Genomic DNA, 25018 nt, shown 5'->3' with positions numbered 1-25018 from the left:
TCTGTGTATTTTGATGCTTTGCAGACTTTCTGAATTGAGCCAGGCAAACTCATTTGTAAAACAGAGATTATCATACCAGCCTTATCTGAGAATCAAATGTGCTAACATTTGTGAAAGTGATAAACTTCTCTCTAAACAAGAATTGGGAAATGTCTTTATTTCATTGATTTTCACTTCCAACCCACATGAATCCATCCCATGGATCCATCTGTTCCAGTCAATGACCAAGTGTTTTAGGCACTTTCTCAATCCTGTTTAGTAGTCATCACTACCTTACATGTCAGGCACTATTATTAATTCACATGAGGAAATGAAGGTACCAGTAACTGGCCCAAGGCCACATGGCTAGTTCAATTCTGAGCCAGAATTGAAGCCCAGGAAGTTCAATTTCACAGCCTCAAAGCCTTAACCTTGTGAATACACTGATTCACACTCCATATGTAATTTTAGCTTGCTGAATGGAAGGTATAATGTTCTACATACATATAAAAATTTGCTACTGTGCTTTACATAGCAAATAAAGGATGCAAATCAGCCTCAACATTAAGTCAGAGAATTATCAGAAAGAAGCCTGTCAAAGAAATCCATATCCTAATTCTGAAAATATCAAGAAGGTTTGATTCTCTTCCAGATTAATCCACTAACTGCTAAGAACAAGTAGGTGTAGAGCTTGAGAATACCTGCTCCAGAGGCAGGCCTGCGTTCAATCTTGGTTCTACCACTTGCCATTGTATAGCAGAGGTATACACCTCTTTAAGCCTCGTCTGGATAATGTTTTGCTGTAAGGATGAAATACGATAATTTATGGAAGATGCCTGGTCCCTGGTACCAGAGAGTAGTAAATAAATGCTTGCTGTCAGTATCTCAGTGTGGATGCTTTCTCTGTGGTCTTAGGGATGCAACTGACCCCTCCCTTGGGCATCAGCGGCTAGATGTTCAAGTAGCAGAAAGTTGGACTCTGATCCCTAAGATCATTCTCCATTCTAAAGATTTTTAGGTAGTAGGGAGAGACAGCTGGATGTCTGTGAAGCAAATATATCTCTGTGAATTCTGGCTTTCGGGTTCTAGAATTTATGTTGTCCTCTGACTTATGCAATGAAAGCTCCTGAGGGGCTGAATAAAAAATGTTAACCGTGGCACTTGCATTATTGACACCATTAACCAGTCAGACAGATTAATGATAATCTGAGCTAGAGTAATTTGCCTGACAAAGCCATCGCAAATCTGAGGCGAATGTTAAATCCACTACCTTTTAAAAAGCTGTTGTGTTAAGGGGCTAAATAAACCCGTATGGGCAAATAAGCATCCCAGCTAATCGCTCAGAGACACATGGCTCATGTTTGTTCTAGTTGAGAGCCAGAAAGGAGAAAATGAACCAAGACAGCAGAATCAAGTTTCAAAATCAACTTTTTGTTTCTCAATTTAAGAAGTTTCCGTTGAATTGCAGTCAGCGTTTTCATCTTCTCAGTAACACAGTTTGCTTTATTGGTTGAGGAAAAATCTATTAAGAATATCACATCTGCCTCTCCGCCACTTTTATCTTATCAGTTCCGATCAGTAAACATCTGCAGAAGTCAGGAAACTAGACACTTGGATACAGAATTATAAATAAGATCCTGTCTCAATCATTGGGGAGAGAAATAGACATATAGGCAAACAAATATAAAACCAGATACAAGGTGCCAAACACTTACCATAGTCATACAATCAAAGTGAAAGGGGCAGATAAAGGAGAAGTTGATGACTTCTGACCTATAGGACCCTGGAGAGTTTCACACAGTGACTAACATTTCAATTGGAACTTCAATTCAACAACTATCATGTGAGCTTTTACTCTAAGTTGGGCATTGCTCTGGGTGCTGAGAATAGCTCAATGAATAAACTGATAAAAAACATCCTTGCCCACATAATGCTTATATTCTGGTGGTGGGTAAAGGGATTCAGGAAACAATAATTAAAAGGTAATAACTCAGTGTTGAAAAATAAGGATGAATAAGGACACTGGGAAGGTTAGCAGTCAAGTAAAACTTCAAAGAGAGGATACCATCTCTGCAAAGACTTAATGACGGACAGAATGATCCATGTCCAATGTTTGAGGGGAGGAGCATTCTAGGGAGATTGAAGAATTAGGACACTGGTCTGGAGGGGGAAGGATTCTTGGTATACAGAGGAAATGCAGAGAAGTCTGGGAGACTGGAGGGGAGTGCATAAGAAAATAGTAAATACAGATGATGAAGTTGGGAAGGTGACAAGGGGCAAATCAAGAAGGATTTCTGATAATACTCTGAATGAGATAGGTAGTCACTGGAGGGTTTTGAAGAAGAGAAATGATGCAGGCTAACTTGTGTGATGGAGAAGGCAATGGCACCCCACTCCAGTACTCTTGCCTGGAAAATCCCATGGACGGAGGAACCTGGTAGGCTGCAGTCCATGGGTTTGCTAAGAGTCGGACACGACGGAGCGACTTCACTTTCATTTCTCACTTTCATGCATTGGAGAAGGAACTGGCAACCCACTCCAGTATTCTTGCCTGGAGAATCCCAGGGACGGGGGAGCCTGGTGGGCTGCCATCTATGGGGTCTCACAGAGTCGGACACGACTGAAGTGACTTAGCAGCAGCAGTAACTTGTGTGAACTCTAGGTTAACTCCAGCTGCTAAGGTAAGAATAGACTTGAGAGGTTATAGCAATAGTATGGATGAGACCTGATTGTAATAAAAAGAAGTAAGAAGTGGCAGGATTCAGTATATGTTTTATATAGTCAACTTTTTTAATCATAGAAAAATTTGAGCAATACAAAATTAGACAGAATGATATGATGACCCACATTATTCCCATCAGTCAGCTTAAAATAAATCACAGAAGCCAGTCTTTTAGTATTATTTTGTAGCAAATATCAGGTATCCTATCTTATCAAGGATTCATGATATATTTTGGCAGTGCTGCTAAGACTTGATGATGGATTTGATGTAGGGTTTGAGAAAAAAAGGGGCTTCCCTGGTAGCTCAGACAGTAAAGTGCCTGCCTACAATGCAGGAGACCTGGGTTCGATCCCTGGGTTGGGAAGATCCGCTAGAGAAGGAAATGGCAACCCACTCCAGTACTCATGCCTGGAAAATCCCATGGACCAAGGAGCCTGGTAGGCTATAGTCCATGGGGTCGCAAAGAGTCAGACAGACTGAGCGACTTCACTTTCACTTTGAGAAAAAAAAGAGGTCTTAACAATTACTCCAAGGACTTTGGCTTGAGTAATGAGAAACATGTGGATTTTATTGAGATGGAGGAACCTCTGGCATGACAAAGTTTTGGAAGGGGGTTGAGGTCGAAGGAAAATAGATATTTTGTTTATAAGTTTTAGATGTTCATGATAAATCATAGTTGAGAAATCAAAAAGGAATTGGGCTATATGATTCTGAATTGCAGGTAAAACGTCAGGACCAGGTATACAAATTTAGAAGGCAACAACATATTGACAAAATATTGACATAAAGTCACAAACTAGATGAATTGATATCTCCAGAGTCTGAGTTCTAGGGCAACTTAATATTCACAGGTTAGGGAGACTAAGAGTAACATTTAAAAAAAAAAAAAAAAAGCCTGAAAATGAGTGGCCATAAGGACTGGAATAGAATCAGGAGAATGTCTATTATAGAACCCAAGGGAAGGATATGTTTAATGATAGGGGAAGTGATCAACAGTGACAACATTTGTTAACTATCCAAGTAATGAGAGCACCAGGAATTGACTATCGGGTTTAGCATCACAGATGCCACCTGGTAAACCCTGATGAGATCAGTTTCAGTGAAACACTAGCGATAGAATCATAACTGGAATATGTGATAAGGTATTGGAAGTGAAGTTAGACAAGGCTTCCCTTGTGGCTCAGCTGGTAAAGAGTCTGCTTGCAATGCGGGAGACTTGGGTTTGATCCCTGGGTTGGGAAGATCTCCTGGAGAAGGGAAAGGCTACCCGCTCCGGTATTCTGCCCTGGAGAATTCCATGGACTGTATAGTTGATGGGGTCGCAAAGAGTCGGATATGACTGAGTGACTTTCACCTCACCTAGACAACTCGAGGTCTGTTGCTGTAAAAGGGAAGAGAATGAAGTGATAGAGAAGGGAGAAATAAGATTGAGAGCAATGATTTGTTGAGATGGAAAATACAAATACCTGCTTGTATGCTGATGGGCATGATAGCCCAAGGTGCGAAACAATGATGCTAAGGAGAAAGACTGAGCTGAAGCTTTGATCTTTTGTTTGCAAGACAGGGTGGGATCTAGTACGTAAGTGAACATTTGGCCCTGTTAAGAGCATGGTCAATTCTTTCCCAGCAATTTGAGGAAAGACAGGTTACATACTTAAAGATCCACTGAGATAGGTAAATCAGATATGCAGCTTATACAACTTTTATTCCGAGTGCTACTATTTTCCAGGAAATTAGAAGGAAGGTTAATTAAGAGCAGGGGAAAGAGGGAAGGTATTGGAGATTTAAATATCCTTAGGGTTATGTGTGAGATAGCCTGACTGCTCTGTGCAATGTAACTCCCAGATGAATAGTTAAGAATTTAAAGACTATCGGCACATATTTTCTTCCAGGTATATTCAGCTCTAAGAGAACAAGAAAAGTTAGGCAGAAAATTAGTTTACTTGAGTTTCCGCCCCCCCCCCCCCACAAGAAACTAATATTAAATGAGAATCACAAGCAAAGCATCGGTGTATGTCAGTGTTTCTAAGAATCGACTGTGGGATTTTAGCTATTTAACAAGTGAAGGGGAACATGAAGGAGGAGGGGCCATGGACCATAGAATCAATGAATTGCAGGGTCCCCATGGAATCAAGGTTGGTTGTAATCAGAGTCTTAAATGGAAGCTTATACAACTTCTACTCCGAGTACTACTATTTTCCAGGAAACTAGGAGGAAGGTCAATTAAAGAGGGGGAGAGAGGGAAGGTACTGGATATGTGAGAAGAGAGGAACAGGAAAATAAGAGAAAGTATGATGTCTGAAAGTGAGAGCAGGGAGAATTTGCAGAGTGCTGTTGACAAGAATCACGGAATGGCCAGAGGAATAACTGCCCAAGAAGGTATGAAGGATTGATCCATGGGCTTGAAAGGTAAGGAAGATATCAATAGATGAGTAAAGGATGAAATGTTTTCATTAGCAGGAAACAGTGAGCAGCTTTGAAAATAAGTGGTTCATATAAAAGATGGCAACCCATTGTTACGGCAATACAACCATCACCTTTGAGCCTTCTTTTCAGCCTTTTCCATATTGTCTGTCTGAGAGCTCAAACAATTTTGAGACCTGCATCCTGCCTTTGTACAGTGACTACCTGGGATGCTTTCACTGAATTCTTTCACTTAGTTCTCACAGCAATTCTGATAGGCAGAATTCATGTTCCCTTCGCCCATCACACCAAAGAGATGTTATTCCTGGCTTTTACATAGTTAAATTCACAAAACTCACATCTGATAAAATCATAGTGCCATTTCCAAATCTAGCCATTTGGATGTACGTGGTAAATTTTTAACCATCGTAGGTTAGAGGGACTACACTCTATCTATGTATAGATTGCAGACAGATTTCCATTCAAGGGAATTTGGTAGTAGTTATGTGCATGTCTTTATATAGAAATTTGATCATATTTAAATTTAAAACACTTTCACATTGTTTAAGCAGTGAAGTGAGTGATCCAAACTATATTTCAAAAAGATAGCTGGAGACAGTGAGGGGGATGGATTAGAAGGTGAGAAACTATTGTCAGAGATCATATAAGTGATAGTGGAGGTAACAGAAAGAAAGGAGATGTGGCTGAGCTGTGGCTAAGACAGACAAGAGAGGACCTGATGACCAACAGCAGCGCTAAGAGTCAGAGAAGTAAAACATGACTTGGGTTTTTTTGCTTGGTCAACAGGATGAAAGGGACAAACATAAACCAAGAAAAGTGAAGGAAATATACACTTAAGGAGGAGACAGTGAGTATGGTTCTGGGCAGGCTGAATTTAAGATGCCACCAGGAAACCTATGTGAACACATGAAGACAAGTGAGCGAGAATTATTACCTCCAGGCTTCACAGCTGCATGCAAGGAACTTAAGAGGCTTCTCCTAAGGTCACAGAGTTATATAGTTGCAGAGATAAAACTGAAGCAAAGGCCTGCTTCTTCACAGTAATGAATGACCCTAGGGAACATAGGCGATAGGCATTGGTGTATTTCTTTTCTTGCCTGGTAGAGGCAGGTCAAATCGTAAAAGAAAACAGAAACTTAAAAAGGATATACTTTAACGGCTGCTGTGAACTGAGAAGAAAAGCATTTTGAGACGCAGCAGGAGAGACGTTTCAATGTGCCATCCAATTATCACACTGCAGCCTTTTGAACTAAAGACCACTCCCGCCAGCCCCAGCTATACTGTTGCTTTCGGATCCTGAAGGGCTCCTAAAGATCACCATGTGTTTAAAGCACTCAAAGTTTCGGAGACCAGAAGCCTGACACTTTGATCCGGGCGTCCCCGCCACATGCCTTCAACAGGCACAGGTAACACTTGTGACAGCCATCCAGTCTCTTCTCCAGAATGAACAGTGATCGCCAGGATGAATGGGAGCTCAGCCTTGTGGACAACTGGGTCCCAACAGGACACGTGTCCATTCTCGGTTTTTCTGCTTCTCTAGCTCCCTTTTTTCTCCCTCTCCCTCTCTTCTTCCCTCATGCCTCTCTAAAACATTGCACATACAGAGATGCATAAAACATGTCATATTTCCTGCATGGCCACTTTGGGCTAGTTATTTAAGAGGTCTAATGTGGAAGAAAAGATTTGGGAATTGGAACTCAGATATTTTGAAAAGATCCTAGTTACCCTATCAAAATCCACATCCATTAAAGAATTTAATGATGCTGTTCCCTCTCTGTGTGAGAGGCACAGGCAGGTCCACTGAGTATATTTGAAAATAGGTGTTCTTGTCTACAGAACCTTGGGATTTGGCAACATAATGTTTCTCTGATGCAAATTCAGCTTTTACATGCTCATCTTTTAATCATCTTTAATTGGCAATATAAAAAAAAAACCAAATATAATGAGGAGAGAAAATTACAAAATGCTTTAAAAATGGAATGGGAAGCTCTGTTAAGAAAACTCCCTAGCTTTCTGACTCATTCTAAGTGAGATATTTACAGAATGGCTTGACGCTTTAATCTTAAATAAAAGTTCCAAACACTGAACATGCTTAAATGCAAATATACCTGTTCAAGTGCCAATAATTAAAGATAAATAACAATGATACCAATCATATTGGCATTTGATAAATATTACAAAACTCCATTTCAAGCAATATGGCTAACTGGATAGTATGTGAAAAAATGCTTTTGTTACAGCACACCTAAAATACTGGGTAAATTATTCAAAACCTCTTAACAAAAGTTACCCATGAATATGCTGGCAGCAAAATAAGAGAATTATAGTGGGAAAGCAGACTTGCAGGATCACTCTTTAACTTAGGGTATTTGCCCATCAATAGAAGTCTAGACCTATAAATTTTAGAAACTAACAGGAAAAGAGAATAAGAAAGAAAGCTTTCAGATAAAGTAGGGTATAAGGTCTTATTAGAGAACCCTGCATATAGCCAGGATCCTGAAAAAAAGCAAGCTTCAGTGGAAAATGAAAATGAAATTAGCCTCATGAGAGAACTAGTGAATACATCCCAATATAAGTTTTAACTTAGTTGGAACAGAAAGAAGAAAAAAAAAAAAAAACCTCTTAAAATTGCTTATCACAAGACTGCATTTACTCATTTAAGTTGACACGTTAAAAATGGTAGAAAAACAAATGTTATACTTAATGGATTTTCTGATAACTAATGAAATATCAGTATGAGACCTGCCTCCTTGGTGGTTTGGTTGGTAAAGGAGCCTCCTGCAGTGTGGGAGAACTGGGTCGGGAAGATTCCCTGGAGGAGGGCATGGCAACCCACTCCAGTATTCTTGCCTGGAGAACCCCACGGACAGAGGAGCCTGGCAGGCTACGGTCCACGGGGCTGCAGAGAGTCGGACACGACTGAGGGACTAAACACCTGAGACCTGCGTGGACCAAATACATCTTAACAGAAACTTGGTTTAATATGGACTCATTTTGGGAAAGCAGATGCTCCCAGGAGAATGTGCTTTAAATCTTGGCCTCAAAAATTCCCTCAGACAAATTTCTAAGAGCTAGAGTTAAAGTCAAGAATTGCCCAAACATGGGAAGAAAAATAAGCTCCCATGAAGAAGAGTCAGAAGAAACACATTGCTGAATCAGACCCACAAAGACTGCAGATATTAGAATGGTCAAATGTAGACTATAAAATAAGTGTAATAAATTTAAAGAAATGAGATATCATATACAGTTTATTCTTATAGATTGGAACTTAACCCGTATCTATTACAGACTTACAAATCAAACTTCAAAGCCTTAAAATCATGAAACACTTTAAGGAAGGAAAAAAAAAAATCAGAAAACAAAACAAAACAACAAAGAAGTCAAAAAAACAACAGTAGCTTGTAATCTTGAAACCAGACGTATGCAGCACACTTTTGCCTAGACAATAATATTAAAGACTGTTACTCTTGAGTGACTTTTATAAATGCAACCTAATTTAGCAATAACAAAAACTTTTACGGTAAGTACTATTAGTTTTTCTTTATTCAAGAGTGAAATGAGGCTCAGAGAAGTTGTGTGGTTTTCTGGAGATTGCCTCATGTCAGCGTCAGAGCTGAGACTGCAACCTCACCACGTTGGTTCTCCCACATTTGGTTCTATCAATATATAGTCTAATTCTGTTCTCTGTTTACCAGTTTGAAAATCAAGGAGACTTTTAAAAAGCCTGATAGCATATATTTACATGCTTGTCTTTTTTCAAAGAAGGTTTCTATAAATAAATGAATTTGTACCAGACACTCCACCCTGCTGTTATAAGAAGCCCCTCACACACCTAAAGTTCTTAGATGCACAACAAGAGGCTTCAGTACTGAAACAGAAAACCTCATGTACTCAAGAATCTGCACAGCTTCTACTGGGCATGTTTTCTTTATAGAGATGAGGGAAAATCTCCAAGTTTTGAGCCATTCTTTTATGCCAACTCAACAAAATTGCATGCAATTTTATACATATCTTTAAAAGATACAGTTTTGTAAATATTTAATGTTCTGCTACATTGATTTTGAATTGTAAATGTCAAAATTTTGTTTGGGGTTTTTAAAAATGTTTTACTATATTTTGTTTAAAAGGAAAAGTTGTATATTTTTAGAATGTTTTTATGAGTAGATTCAATGTACTGAAAATTAAAAAAAAAAAAAAAAAACCCTGAATTTGCTTCTGTACACGATCCTACTTTAAAAAACCATACAAGCGACTCAATTACCTCCACTGAATAATGAGTGAAAAGCAGAAGGCAGAGATTTCTCACGGTCTGCAAAATCCTGCTCAAGACCTTTGGCCACCATCACCCCACAGTCTACATTTAAAGACTTGGTGGGTTAGACTGAATTTCTTGGTTGCACCTACCTGTTGTCACCTTCCCTGGAGTAGAAGACCGTGAAAGTTTGGATGTTCCCTCTTGCTTCTGCAGGTGGGCGCCAGCTGAGACGGACAAACCGACTAGAGACCAGGACAGGGACCACGTCTCTGGGAGCTGAAGGGAGGACACTGGAGCTCAGGATGGCTGTGGAGGAAGGAGAGGAGGCTGTCAGAAGTGAGGGGGCATGGGCAGGAAATGTGCAGGAAGGCAAGGAAGGCCCGTTAGCAAACGCGGAATGGTGCATTCCCATCGATTCTAAAGGAAGGAAGGAAAGAGAAACCAAAGACACAACAGTGGAATCGAAGGTGTATTGGAGTGCATACGTTAATCTCAAACTCCTAAATTATCCCTCCCCACTACTATATATAACATAGATAACCAACAAGGACCTACTGTGTAGCATGGGGAACTATACTCAGTTTTTTTTTTTAGTAACCTATAAGGGAAAAAAAGACATCCATATATATAATACACACATATATATTTCAGAAAAAAAAAATATATCCAAATCACTTTGCTGTATACCTGAAACTAACACAATATTGTAAACCAACTATTTTTCAATAAAAAATGTATTAGAATTTCTTGGATTTCATAAAATATTGGCAAACTAATAACACGATTCTATTGTATATGGCCAGTTTCTACTGCTAAAGGGATTCATGACCATAAGGAAAAATGTTCGGTTTTGCCATGAAACACGGAATACAGACTTACTACGGGCATTTTTTGTTTTGGCTGCACCCTGTGGCTTGTGGGGTTTTAGTTCATCAACCAGGGCTTGAACCCAAGCACCAGCAGCGCTGAGTCCTAATCAGGGAGTTTCTTCCAAGTCCTGATACATGCTTTAGGTAACTAAGCATTTACTATAAAATCTTACTCTACTCTGACTGCCCATTTACACCATTCTAGATACAATGTGAAGGACCTTGTTTCACTGTTTCCAATGAGCACACACAATTAAGAGTAGCCAACTAAATGTTGAAAGATAGAACAAGTAGAAGCAATTCTACTAGCAATGCTAACAGAAGGAAGACTAAAAATTCCACTGCACATCAAGAGTTACCATTGTACCATACTTGTTGAGTATCACCACATTTATATCCAAATTTAATGACCCTTATTTATAGGAATAACTGAATCATCCACAGGTGGAAAACTGGTTTTTCAAATACCTTAGGGGCATTTATAATCTTTAACGGATGTTTGCAGTTAAATGAGAGTGTGTTTGTGTGTGTGTACATGTTTGTGAATTCATAATTAATATTTGCTGGATATTTCAGTTTTCTTCTTATTTGTTCAAGTCCCCAAGTCTATGGAACATATATTTCATATTGACAGGTGATTTCTGGCTCCAAAGCACAAGTACCCATTTGTCTGCATTTTATCTTCAAACTGGCTTTGGTGGGCCATTTTCTCTAATTTTTATTGAAGTTAGTCTCCATTCTTGCATCTATTTTCTCCAGGGACTAGCCGAGTGGGCATTCCTGCTGTGAACTAAACTCCTGTTCACTGGAAAATCCATTTGGGGAAGCAGGGGGTTATCTTATTTCCCAACAGTTCTGGAAACTTAACCAGTTTACAATACAGTTAGAAAGAGGTTTTCAAGAGCTGCAAAAAGCTTTCAGTTATTTCTAGCTCCACAGATTCTTAGCCAACTTCTTTGCAGATACAATTTCCTTCTTGCTTTCTTGATCAGCACGGTATTTGACATGAATGGAAGACTGGTGGTGAGTCAGTCAATCTTTTATGATGGAGTAATAAGGGGAGGGGACAGAAAGACTGATGCTTGGGTAGGCAGCATCTCTCTTAAAAATATGGGTATTGAGCTTCTTGACAAAAACCTTTGCTTCCGCACACCGTGGACAGCTCAAACTATCACGCTGAAGTGAATTTATCACTCCCACGCAGCCTGCTTCTCTTCTAGGCCACTTGACCTAGTTGTGTCTACATTTCTTCTCACATCTATAGCCTACAACCCTAGACACGTATCCCCTCTTCCTGACTTTCCCTCACTCGCCCCTGCGAGGATTCCCCTTCATGGAGACACCTGCCACCTGTATTCTATCTCATCTCCACCTCTCCACTCCTCTCCACACTGCCATTCTCTCTCACCAGACTCGCCACGACGATCTTCCAGTTCCCCTGTTTATCTTCCACTCACTTCCCTCAAATTCATTCTCCGTACAGGGACCAGCATCAACTTGTATGAAGACACGCCGGCTCACCGACCTCTCATCTCTCTCCCCTGTGCTTACTCGTCATCTCAGAGAAACTCAAGCTTCTCAGTCTGCCGGTCGGCCTTGCCCCTGTTCATCATTTCTCTTGGTTTGCCTTTGCTTGCACAGAGGCCCTCAGAAGAGGCCCTAAGTGCACACACTTTATTTGGACGGTGATCCCAGGAAAGACCCGTGAGGAGTCGGGAAGGGAAACAGGGCCGGGAGGGAAGGCTGGAAAGAGGGAGCTCCCCGGCGACTGTCTCTGAGGGAGACGGAAGAGCCCCCTCCCTGGGGACTCTGGGAGCCACGGCCGCACAGGCCTCTGGAGACGCACATTGGGGGACTTACCTACCCACTTCCTCCACTGTCCACTGAGCGTGATTCCAGAGCATCAGCCTTCCCGCACAATAGCCTCACATGTTCTGTTGCCAGGAAAATAACAGCTTTGGGCAGAGACATGCTCATGTCCACATGAGCTCTATTCCTTCAGCAAGTATTCACCAAGCACCTATCCTCTGCAGCCCTTCTAGAGCCGAGGAGATGAGACCGCTCTTCTCATGGGGCTCGCCTGGATGCACACTGCATTTTGACGCTGATACTGATCACGCTGTCTCCAGGCTGAACCGCTTGTGATTCCCCAGGGCCACTGCGCAGGCAGTTCCCACTTAAACAAGTCCACTTCCTTCACGTAAATCCTCCTTTCTTCTTGACTTACTCTAGGTGTGTTTCCTCTGTAACGACTGGCTCATGGCATTTGTAGAATAGCTAACAGGCATACAGTTAATATCTGTCATCAATATGAATGTCTGAAAATCAAATACTGAATAATTTTATTAAAAAAAAGATTCAACCTGACAAATAATAAAAGAAATGCACATTTAAATAAAATCTAAAAGTCAGAATAAAGTCTATTTAAAAATCTGTCAGGGTAGCAAGACTTTAAAGAATGTTCGTATGTAGTATTAGTCAGGGCATGGCAAGCTCTATGCTGTCAGCTGAAGTCTGTAAGAATACAAGCTCTTTAGAATTCAATTTGGCAAAAGGCTTTAAAGTGAAAAAAATATTCACACCATTTGACCAAACATTCTCATGTCTATAAATTTAGCACTTCAAAAATAATGAATACCCCCTTTATCAAGGCATCCATGTGAAATCATAGATAGTTCATTTTCTCAAAGGTAATACCTATACATTTCATCAGTTTAAAGAATATGGGATCCTTTCAAGGCTTTTTTCTTTTTTTACAAGTTTTCTTTTTTTAAAAACAAAATGTAAACAATGATGACTTGGAAAAATCTTTTGAGAATTTTTAAGAAGTCAAAAAGATAGGCTTTAAAATAATAGGAGAAAAATTTTCAAATCCTTCTTCCCCCCAGAGCACTCTGCTTACAGGAGTACCACATCAAAAATGAGTTGGTTTCTCCACCCTCCAGGGGCTGCCAAGAGGGAAACTGCTGGGCGGGGTGAGGATCTGTCGGGGTCCACAGAGATGCTTTCCACTCCAAGCTTCTAAAGTAACTTCTTACACAACTAGTTTAGACTCGATTTATCAAATCAAGATCAGACTAAAATTAATCATGGACTCTTCACCTCAATTTCAACAGTTGTTATATGAAAAGGAACGGACACGTCTTTAACAAAAGAAAGACTTCTTACTTTATACAGGGGCGATCATTTTGCTCTTGCTAATCCTCCATGCTTTCTCTCAACAGTAACTTGTCTTCACATAAGGTCTCAATAAAGAGCCAATCAGGACTTCTTTTCTTTGCTCTTGGAGGTCTAATCTCCAGTCTGCCCCTAATCTCCCTGGCCCATTACCGTTGTCATGGTTACAGCTTCTTTATCTGTTGTCATGGAGAAGAAGAGGTGAATTTGCCACACCATAACCTAGTCTTCTCTCTTTTGTTAAAGGATCTTTTTAAAAAAAAATTTTATCGAAGCAAAATCCAAAAACGGAGATGATTTCCGAGGATAATATAAATCTAAAGAACAGACAGTTTTAAAACCTAAATTGTTAAATAGCATTTTTGTAAAGTCATTGCAATAGCATTGATAATGATTACAACATTGGGTTAAATTTTCTGTAAGGCTATATTCCCTTCTAGATACCAAAGACATTTTTTCCATCAGATTTTTAATATACAGTGTTTATGGACATTAATTTTTCTCCAAACTTATTCTCAGTGCTCAACCCGCAAACTCTGTGAAAGATATGAAAGATGATAAGATATATTCATGAAAACATAAAAATATTTAATTTGCATTAAACAAACAACTAATAGGCTCACTTCCCCATGCCATAAACTAAAACACCATAAATGTAGCTCAACCAGATACATTATTTGCTATGTTTCTTTATTAACTTGGGGATATTTTTTAAAATAAAATATAAATAGAGAACATTAGTAAAATGATAGGATCATCTGACTGTGCTAAGGGCAAACATCTATTTAGTTGTCTAAATGAGAAGTAGGTAACATTTAAACTTTGGTTTTCAGTTTTTATAGCTCACAAAGTAATTTCACAAGCTTACCAAAGAAAGCTTGTATATATAGAGTTGAAAATGACAAAGACTAACATTTTCTTCTAAAGTTCACGTTATTTTCAAAATTCAAAGAATCATGGCTTTTGAGCTAGTGTATTAATAATTTTAGTAAATCTATGCAATGTGAATTAAAAAAGTGATCTTAAATCATTTTCACTTAAGTTAATACTTGAGAGCAATTAATTAACTACAATATTTCATTGAATCTAAGTCTTTACATAAAATAACTTATATTGGGTTAGTATCAAACATAAGTCACCAACATTTATTAAATGTCTATAATTTCCTATTGTTATGCTTGGAGGGAAGAATTATTTTTAAACCGTGAATTTGTCCTAAAGGAAGAGGGAACTAATTTGAAGACATAAGGTATATAAAATGTAAGACAATTATAAAGTTATATAAAATGTAAGACAATGAACAAGTTCCATTCTAAATTTTTTGGCAGGGCGATTGTTTAGAAATCAGACCACACTTTTCTACTAAACCATTTCTAGTCTTTTCCCAGAAACCTATTTAATGGATTAATGTATAAACTGTCCATAGTATTAGTGCTATAGAATTGAATGATACATGTTGGAATTTTCTTTGACAAATCAATGGATGCATTCAGTCATAAACTGACTTCGATCTTCACAGAGGGAAGAGGATGTGCAAGGCAAGAGGTGAAGAAGACCTGTTTCAATCTATTTCCGGATTCCAGAGAGGAAGGCGGGCCTGGGAATCTCCCTGCCCCTCCTTTGCCTCAAGGACCCATCTCCTCCCACCTCCAGCATGGTGCCTTCCATCCCAGTTTACTTTTACAGTTGCCTTGGACAGCAGTAAGCCTGATAAAGCTGAAGGGCTCTGGGGTGGAGGAGCTAGCCTTGAGTTGTGTCCAAAGGCCTCAGGGTTGGAGGCCTGGTTCCCTGCTACCTCTCAGCTCTCCAAGCTGAATTTTCTGGATCCCATGAAAACCTGGGGCTTTCACCTCTGCTACCTCTGAGTGCTGAACTTGAGGTGGATGGCCTTCCTCCTCCCAACTGCTTCGCGGCTCTGACCTGGGCTTCTTCAGAGCTCAGCCTAGGAGTCACCCCACTGACCCCCATCCTGGCTTAGGTGCCTCTGCTGAGCTTTCAAGATAAGAATAAGCAGCCCCTCAGGACACTTCCTACGCAGCACTGCCATGGTCCAGTCATGCTTTGGCATCCTATCCTAAAGAAGATGCTTGGGAAGAGTAGGAACCAAGTCTAAACCATTCACCACAGTTTAATCTCCAAATCTAAACTACAGTGTAGTCATATCCTAGGCATCCAATGCATTCCTGCAGTGTTAGTTAAATGAAAGGCTTTGCAAATTTGTGAAATTACAATGTTTAGCATTTGGATAAACTCTGGGAATTGGTGATGGACAGGGAGGCCTGGCATGCTGCAATCCATGGGGTCTCAGAGTGGAACACAACTGAACGACTGAACTGAACTGAACTGAGACTTGATGAAATTACTTCATTTATACCACCGTGAAAAATGAGTCTTTGAGATTAGGTACAGGACGGGGACTGAGCTATCACCGCAAACTAGTTATGTTATTCATTACTGCTCTGCTAATAAATTATCAGGGCTTCCCTGGTGGCTCATGGTAAAGAACCCACCTATCAATGCAGGAGACGCAGACTCGATCCCTGGTTTGGGAAGATTCCCTCGAGAAGGAAATAGCAACCCACTCTAGTATTCTTGCCTGGGAAATCTCATGGACAGAAGGAGACTGGCAGGCTACAGTCCACTGGGTCACAAAAGAGCCAGACACAACTTATCAAGTCAACAACAACAACAAATAAATTACAAAGTAGAGTGAAAAACTGAACTCAGAGGAAGGTTTCCAGGGAATGTAGGTTAGGGGTGAGAATACTGTATTTTGCATCAAATGGAGTAGGGAAAAATCTTTCTGAAATCCAATGATGTGCCAAACAATCGTAAAAGGTATGTTTATCTGGGAATATTTCCAAGAACGGTAACACTTTCATTAAGAAGCAGAAAAGAAGCCAAGAAAGCTGGTTTGTCCTGATCTGGGGATCTATCATAAGAAATGTGATGCTTATCCCAGGACTGTACATCAAAGAGAATTGCCAGACCAAAGTAGTATGCTAAGAAGAATTACCTATGGCCACACAAAGAGATAAGAAGAAAAACAAATTCTGGAAAGTGTTATCATCTCAGCAGAGGTAACTATATCTCTCAGAGCTTAAAATCTTTTCAAAAGACAAAATGAGAAGAAAAAATAGTATCTGGTGAACTGGTCAACTAGCACCTTTATGAATGAATATTTTTAGTCAAAGCTGTACACTGTATATATGTAAACACATGCATTGTATGCTTTTAATGCTTTTTTTTTCCCCCTTTGTTTAATTAGGAAAATATCTTTTAAAGAGTTTATCCAAAATGCAGGAAGGGCCACAGGCAGTTTTTGGAGGTGGTTAATCCATCATTTATGTAAACAAATGGTTGTGACTAGAAAACCATGATTAAATAGATAAGATGTCAGATCTCTGCTCTGAAACTTTGTGACTATGTGACTTGTATTTTTCTGGTTTTTTTTTCTTTTTTTTTAAATTTATGTGAACTGGGAAGTTATTTATCTTCTCTAAAGTTTATTGTCCACATTTAAAAACTGATCCAAAACATTTAATATGCAGGGTTAAGTGATGATGAGAGATGGATTTTAAGGGCAGCACAGTCCCAAGTATATACTTCGTATTCAATAAATAATGGTTTTTAAATTTCTCTATCTTTAGATAGAATTGTCTTTGAGAATCAGAGTTTTAGACAGAAAGGTTGACCTGATGGTATGTCTCCTATGGACAGGGTGAGAGTGGGTGTGGGGGCACTGAAGGCCAGGGAACTGGCAGGATGTGGAGGTTTACTGAGCATCCTTGTGCCTCATACTTGGCTCTAACCTCTATCTACTCACCTTGGAATTTTATAGCTACCAGAAGAAAGGGAAATAAAACCAAAAAAGAATAAAGGAGGGCATGAAGCAAAGATAAATTAGTACTTATTTCAATCAAGTTTATACAAGTAGAGCCTGATCTCACTGCTATGAAGCCACCACAGAACAACAGGGAGCAAAGCATGGACATTGATGATGCTTCCTTAGATCTCTCTCCCTTTTTTTTTTTTTTAATTTATTGGAGCATAGTTGACTTACAATGTTGTGTTAGTTTCAGGTATACAGCAAAGTGAGTCAGTTATACACACACACACACACACGCACGCACACACACACACATATGGAGAAGGAAATGGCAACCCACTCCAGTACTCTTGCCTGGAGAATCCCATGGACAGAGGTGCCTGGTGGGCTACAATCTATGGGGTCACGAGCTGGACATGACTGAGTGACTAAACAACAACAAATGAATATATATTTACATATATCTCCAGTCTTTTTTAGATTCTTTTCCCATACAGTTCACTATGGAGCTCTGAATAGAGTTTCCTGGTCTATACCATAGGTCTTTATTTGAATGTGTCCTTCTAAGCCTATATACTTCTATTCTAGTCCCCTCTCTGGGAAGGAAGATGGTGGGTGTGGAGAAATTGCAACCACAGTGAAGTGATTACTCATGCATGCTCCTTCTTTTTCTTTTCAAAGTGTACTGAAGTGAGGAAAATATAGTAACGCTGTAAACCAAAAAAGAAGCTTTATATTCTCCAAATCCATTAAGTAAAAAAAAAAAAACAAAAGAAATAACCACTAGAGATTACTTATTAAGTAATAAAGACTCATTACATAATCATAAATTGTGAATATGCATCATGCCAGTATTCTCCTTGGTCACTCTAAATAAAACAATATTAATTCTTACAGAAAAGGTAGATTTTTTAAAAAGTCTTGTTAGTATTTTTTTTCAGTCATTCAGTGTGTTACTTACCTAAAGACCCATATCAATTAGAATTATGGTTGGTAAATTTATCCAATAATTCAAAAATAACAAAAGGCAGGCAAAATTCTGAAACATAAGATACAGGTATTCATTCACCATAATAAAAGCATCTATTTTAAGTTTGACTCCTGGCTACTACACAAGATACAGCAAAATACTGGGTTGGCCAAAATGTCGGGTCAAGTTTTTCACACCGTCTTACAGAAAAACCTGAACAAACTCTCTGGCCAACTCAATATGTGCTTGACCTGTGTTCCATGTTCACCAGCATCAAGTAAGAGGAAGGATGGATGACATTTTTTTTTTTTTTTCCTGAAGTAAAGTAAAAAGAATCTTGGGATTGCAATTAGGAAACAGCCTATATTCTCCATCAGTTAGTAGCTGGGCAAGAGTGCAAATGGGTTAATCCCTAAAGTTGATGTTATTAAGGTTTTATCATCCTAGGAAGCAACAATAACTTCTCTGTTTCTTCTCTCTCTTCTTTTTTCTACTTTTTAAGAAATTTCTCTCCCCCCTCCCCTTTTTCCTTTGAAAGTGACTCATCCAAATTTGAGACTGAATTTGGAACCCAATGACAGCCTTCCCTGATGGTCCAGGGGTGAAGAATTCACCTGCCAATGTAGGGGATGGCTTCCATCCTTCGTTTGGGGAGATCCCACATGTCCTGGGGCCCCTAAGTCCATGTGCCACAACTACTGAAGCCCATGAGCCACAACTAGTGAAGCCTGTGCGCCCTAGAGCTCTGCAACAAGAGATGCCGCTGCAATAAGAATTCCCAGCACAGTAACCAGAGGGTAGCCCTCACTCCCTGCAACTAGAGAAAGCCCGCATGCAGCAATGGAGACCCAATATAGCCAAAGCTCAGTAAAAAAGGGGAGACTTTAAAATTAATAAAAGAGAAAACATGATACAGAAGAAGTTCGGAATTAGAAAGTGAAAGTGAAGGTCACTCAGTCGTGCCCAACTCATTGCAACCCCATGGACTATATACAGTCCCTGGAATTTTCCAGGCCAGAATACTGGAGTGGGTAGCCTTTCCCTCCTCTAAGGGATCTTCCCAACCCAGGTCTCCCGCATCGCAGGCGGATTCTCTACCGGCTGAGCCACAGGGGTAGCCCAATTAGGGTCACTGTTGAAGACGGGAGGCTCAAAACAGTGGAATTCTGTGTCAAGGTCACTATTGATTACTTGACCTTACTATTACACTTCTTGACTCTGAATTTTTCCCCCAGTGTCAAATGTAGCCTGAACATGCTTCTTCTTTAATATGACCATGAAGACACGGAACACAGCAGATGATGCTCATAAAATACTTTGAATTCTGTTAAAGACAGAGTCTAAAACTGAAGAGGAGGACAGGTGGCACTAGCCCCTGTTGTGACTATTTACCATCTTAATAAACATCAGCAGTGTCTATGTTGAGCAAAGGTACAATCTTAGGATGGAAATTTACACTAGAAAGATTCATAAATCTCCACCTTGAGAGACAGCTCCGACAATGAGACTGCAAGGGTTCACCAGAGTCAAACAGGGCTCTGTGACATGGTCTCTGTGTGATCCTGAATAAGATGCTTAACTTTTTGTGCAGTATTGCAAAGAGGGTACATAAAGAACAACAGGCCAGAATAGAGTATGCAGAAATAAATGTGAAAAAAATCCTGAAAGCTTCTCAAGAAAAACAGAGGGGAATACACTCATATACTCGGCTATTGGAGGAGGAGGCATTTCTAAGAATATGACAAGAACAGAAATCAAAGAAAAATCTTGATAAATATGACTGTACTGGAACTAAAACTTTTGTATGGAAAAGCATAGTAAGTGAGACTGAAATACAAATGACAAACTGGGACAATATTTTTAATAATATTACAAAGGATTGGCTTGTCTGGTATGCAAATAGCTGTCACAAATCAATTAAACTAACCAAGAAACAAATTCTGAGAGCATGGGGCAGTAATGTTAGTATATAACTTTTATTTCAATATATTTGAAAATTTCTATTCTTATCTCCTCCTCAGAGAAATTACTGTTTTTAGTTTTTACATTTTTATTGAAGTACAGTTGATTTACAATGTTGTTTACTTCCAGGAATACAGTGAAGTGATTCGGTTCACTCTCTCCCTCTCTCTTTACACACACACACACACACACACAGATATATTCTTTTTTTATTATTTTAATAGGTTATCACAAGGGAAATATTAAATATATTTCCCTGTGCTACACAGTAAGTCCTTATTAATTATCTATTTTACTCCTAGCAACAATTAATTTCACCAAAAATAACTATTTCAATATAATGGATGTTAACATAAAAATACAAAGTACTGTGACCTTCACCTTCAGGAATACAAAGATTCATTAAGCTTCAGTGAGAAAGAAACCATCATTCTCACACCTTTGGTTACGTAAAGCTAAGAGTAAATGATATACTCTGTTCACAAGTAAATATTTTGACAGAGGGAAACAAAGTCACAGAGTTCAGAGCTCCATGCCACACTTACTGAAACATTTCTATATTACAAACATAGTTTGGGATTCTGTAGCTATTTCTTAGTAAGCATGAAGGTATGGTTATGAACATTTCCTCCTTTCTCGAGAGGTGTCTGAACAGAGATCACAATATTACATTTTAAATAAATCCACTGAAGGATGACTAGAAAATAAAATAAACAACCCCAAAACAAGATGAAGCAGAGGAGACATCTTTGGTCCTCTCTGCCACCCTCCTATGTCGTAACTCAAATATGTCAACTGTCTCTTCTGGGGTTTAAGTCTCTTGGGTAAAGTTAAGGGATCAGAAATTTGGGAACTGTAAAAGTTTTCCTGGTGAAGGCTCTCTGAGCAATCATTCTGTGCTCTCAGAAGAGGACGTACCCCTACCCAGATAAAAGCACGAGGCTATACTGCCTTATACAATAATTCTCTATGTGTTAGAGAATTAACAAAGAATGCAATGTAATTCTGCTAGATCTGAGTCATAGAGGTGATTGTAAATATTAAAAAACAGAGGCAGAGAGGCAAAAATGAGCTAGATTTAGTAACTTGCTTCCAAAGAAAAGAGTATATGCAAAGGGAAAAGCTCAAACTTCATGGTAAAACCCTGGCAGAGTTAGTTTACTACTTAAATTATCATACCCAGTGATGAAGGGTAGCGATCACGTAGCCCTGATGTTATGTGATAGGAAGGGCATTATGCCTCTATGATATTTCTTCTCAAAACCCATAACCTCAGTCTAAATCGTGGGGAAAGCTTCAGACAAACCCAGATCGTGAGAGAGTCTACTGGATAGCTGGCCAGTATCATTCAAGATCCTTAGGTCAAGAAAAACAAAATAAAGACAGAAACCATTATAGAGTGGGGAGACATGACATCTAAATGAGAGCAGTATGCTGGACTGGATCTTGAGGCAGAAAAATAGTATTAATGGAAAAACTGGCAAAATCCACATAAGCTCTAGAGTCTATTTCATAGTAATGTACAAATGTCAGTTTCTTAGTTTTGAGAAATATACCATGGTAATGGGAGATGTCAACGGTGGGAGAAACTGGGTGAAGGTATACAGCAACTCTGCCATATCTTTATAACTTTCTGTAAATCTAAAAAAAAAAAAAATCACAGTATATAGAAATAGTTTATTTAGAAAGGGAAGGAAGAGCCGTTGCTCTAATTACAGTTGCTGGGTCAGCCCTAATGCTCTTATTTCTGGTGTTTCTTTAAAAAGCTGAAACACATGATTTAAAAAAAAAAAATGCTTATCTTTTAGGAGTACACCATTTCATTCTGAGTGAAGAATTAAAAAAAGAAAAAAAAAAAATGAACAAGGGCAATGTTAGGTTTCAGGACTCTTTAGTGTGGTCAGAGTGAGCATTTATCAGCTCGTGTAGAAAGATGAATCGAGGAGGGTAAAATGGATGCGCACCACCCAGACTCCCAAACACAGGGCTGAGTGACAAAGCACCCAGGCGGCAACCATCAATCCAGAAGCCGTCACCCCAGCCGGGGCACACATGACTCACGCCGATGCGCCCGTTTCACCTGGCGCCGGTCTTGCTGTGTGTCCACTCTGTATTTCATCAGAGGGAGTGACGCCTCGAATGCCAAACTAGATCCTTGTTTCCTTCTCTTTTTCAAACTGTGAAGCCGCTCATAGCTGTTAGTAGTAAAATTACCAGTGACTGAATGGAAAGGCTGGCCTGATGAATTCCCAGGTAGCATGGACCTGGAGCCTCACGAAGGTCGCTTGTCCTGTGTGGTAAGGAGATGGACGTGTGTATCACTGTGGGTTCTATGGCCTGTGATCGGACCCTGGGTAACTCTGTTTTGTGTGCTTCCTCAGGAAAGAGTGGGAACGCCATCGAGGATGGTAAGAAAATGAGAAGTAATTAGCCCTAAAGTAATTAGCAGTAAAATTAAAAAATGTGGATGGGCGTTAAAAAATCTACAAACAAATGCTAGAGGGGGTGTGGAGAAAAGGGAACATTCTTGTACTGTTGGCGGGAATGTACATTGATAGAACCACTACAGAATGGAGATCCCTTAAAAAACTAGGACAATTCCACTACCAGGCTTATACCCTGAGGAAACCATAACTGAAAGAGATGCATGTACCCCAGTGTTTGCGGCAGCACTTTTTATAATAGCTAGGACATGGAAGCAACCTAGATATCCATCAACAGATGAATGGATGCAGACATTGTGGGACATATATACAATGGAATACTACTCAGCTATAAAAAAAAGAACCCATTTGAGTCAGTCCTAATGAGGTGGATGAATCTAGAGCCTATTGTACAGAGCGAAGTAAGTTAGAAAGAAAAAGACAAATATTGTATATTACTGCAGGTGTACGGAATCTAGAAAGATGGTACTGATGAACCTATTTGCAAGACAGCAATGGAGACGCAGACAGGAGAACGGACTTATGGACAAAGTGTGGGAAGAAGAGGGTGGGACAAATGGAGAGAGTAGCATGGAAACATATACACGGCCAAAGGTAGAACAGATTTCCTGCGTGACTAGGGAACTCAACACCCACCTCTGTGACCACCCAGATGGGTGGGACAGGGTGGGAGGGAGAAGGGAGGCTCAAGACGGAGGGGCCATATGTGTATCTGGGGCTGATTTATATTGACGTATGGCAGAAACCAGCACAATATTATAAAGCAATCATCCTCCAATAAAAACTTCAAAAAAAATTATAGATAGGAAGACCTACTTTTTATAAATGTATTAACTATGGGGAGGGGATAAAGTGATGAGTATAAGGATTGGCTGATGGAAGTCAAGACAACACCCAGTAAAATTTACTGAGGAGAACATATGCATACCAATGATTCAGATAAAAGGACTAAATAACCAGAGGAATCCATTAAATCCAGGCAGTTAAAGATATGTTTCTAAAAACTCACATATCACAGGCCATGCTGGTCCAGGGAAGAATGTCCTGGATCACTAAACCCAGGAGGAACTTCCACATAAAATAATGTGCCCTCTAGAGATAGCAATTTGATTCCAGCAAATGGGTAAAACCTACTTTGGTCAGAAACTTCAGCTTCTTTCTCCCCTAAGGCTTTTCCCCATCTCGGACTATCGCTGATGAGAAATAATTTTGAATTTCACTTCACACGCTTGCTTTTGTCTATGTCCTGCTTGATGTATTTTGGATTAGAAACATGGTTTAGTTTTATTGCTGTTGTTTTGGAGGATACTTATGCTTACATACTCTTTTTCTCTTACTTCCTAATTTGCTTGTATTCAGGTCATTTCACAATTTTTAGCCCATTAAAAATAGGAAATGTAAGTCACTAGGCACTTTCATTGCCATTTGTCTCTGTAATAACCCCATCAAAAGGAAGCTATATGTAACTAGGTAACAAGTGTGGCAGGTTTCTCTCTGGCGGATGGTTCACCAGGGACCATGCTATACGAGCATTTGACTAACCCTCATGATATCAATGGTAAAATGTAGAGATATGTATTAAAGATCTCATAAGTTATCATAATGACATATTAGGGAGCTTCCGTGCCATTTACACTCTGAATTTATTATCTGCTATGTAACATATTTATAGCTCCTGCTAAAACAACCACTTCTAAATTTTGAGTAGATCCTTGGGGTGTAGGATACTGGGATTTGTTCAATAAATCAATGGCCACACTTCATATCCTTCTTGGTTTTATACATTTCAGTGAAATTCCATCCTCAGACCTCGCCTTTTCAATCTTAATAATCCAACCGCCTCCATCACCACACAGTGACATTTCCTTCCTCCTCTCCCCTTAGCATACATTAGTCTTTATACAAAAATTCATTCTGCTCTCTCGATTAGTTCCCCTTGTTGAGTATATCCACTCTGTCTCCTCTTTTTTTTTTTTTTTTTGAGCAAATTGAATAGCCCACTGTTTTAAAAATATAAACATGCTATTGTTTTTTATGATGATAAGAAAATAAAAACTCGTCTTCTAAATCCTTACTATTAACTCAGCATGCTATTGATCTCTTTACATTCTGCTATTTTGGGGGGCATTCTTAAGATGAGGACACCTTCAACAGTCTCCCCCACCCCATTCTGAATTCTCCTTCTCAGCTTCCTCTCATAAAAATGCCACCCATACGGAAATGTCATGCTGAAATCTGGCAAGATAATTTCTGTGAAAGAATTCATTTTCACCTCTGCTAAATGAATCTGGGTTGAGACTGAGCCATGCAGATAAAAGCTTGTTTAATTTGGATTTTAGCATATGTTTTTCTAATATATATTTTAAAACTGAGCAAATCTGTTTCAC

The 25018-nt window shown here is 39.4% G+C and overlaps 1 protein-coding gene across 6 annotated transcripts in view; it reads right to left on the bottom strand.

Moving 5' to 3' along the window:
- The window catches only part of DCC (DCC netrin 1 receptor), a 1228196-nt gene that overhangs the window by 384930 nt on the left and 818248 nt on the right, over positions 1 to 25018 (bottom strand). For all 6 annotated transcript variants that reach the window (XM_043889644.1, XM_043889645.1, XM_043889647.1 and 3 more), the window contains one exon: positions 9530 to 9686. In XM_043889644.1, the coding sequence (XP_043745579.1) occupies positions 9530 to 9686 (157 nt within the window). The remainder of the gene's footprint in view (positions 1 to 9529; positions 9687 to 25018) is intronic.

This window comes from Cervus elaphus, chromosome 27 (assembly GCF_910594005.1).
Source record: "Cervus elaphus chromosome 27, mCerEla1.1, whole genome shotgun sequence".
NCBI classification, from domain to species: domain Eukaryota; kingdom Metazoa; phylum Chordata; class Mammalia; order Artiodactyla; family Cervidae; genus Cervus; species Cervus elaphus.
The sequence above is the reverse complement of the archived record's forward strand: the minus strand, read 5'-3'. Positions and strand labels throughout refer to the sequence as shown.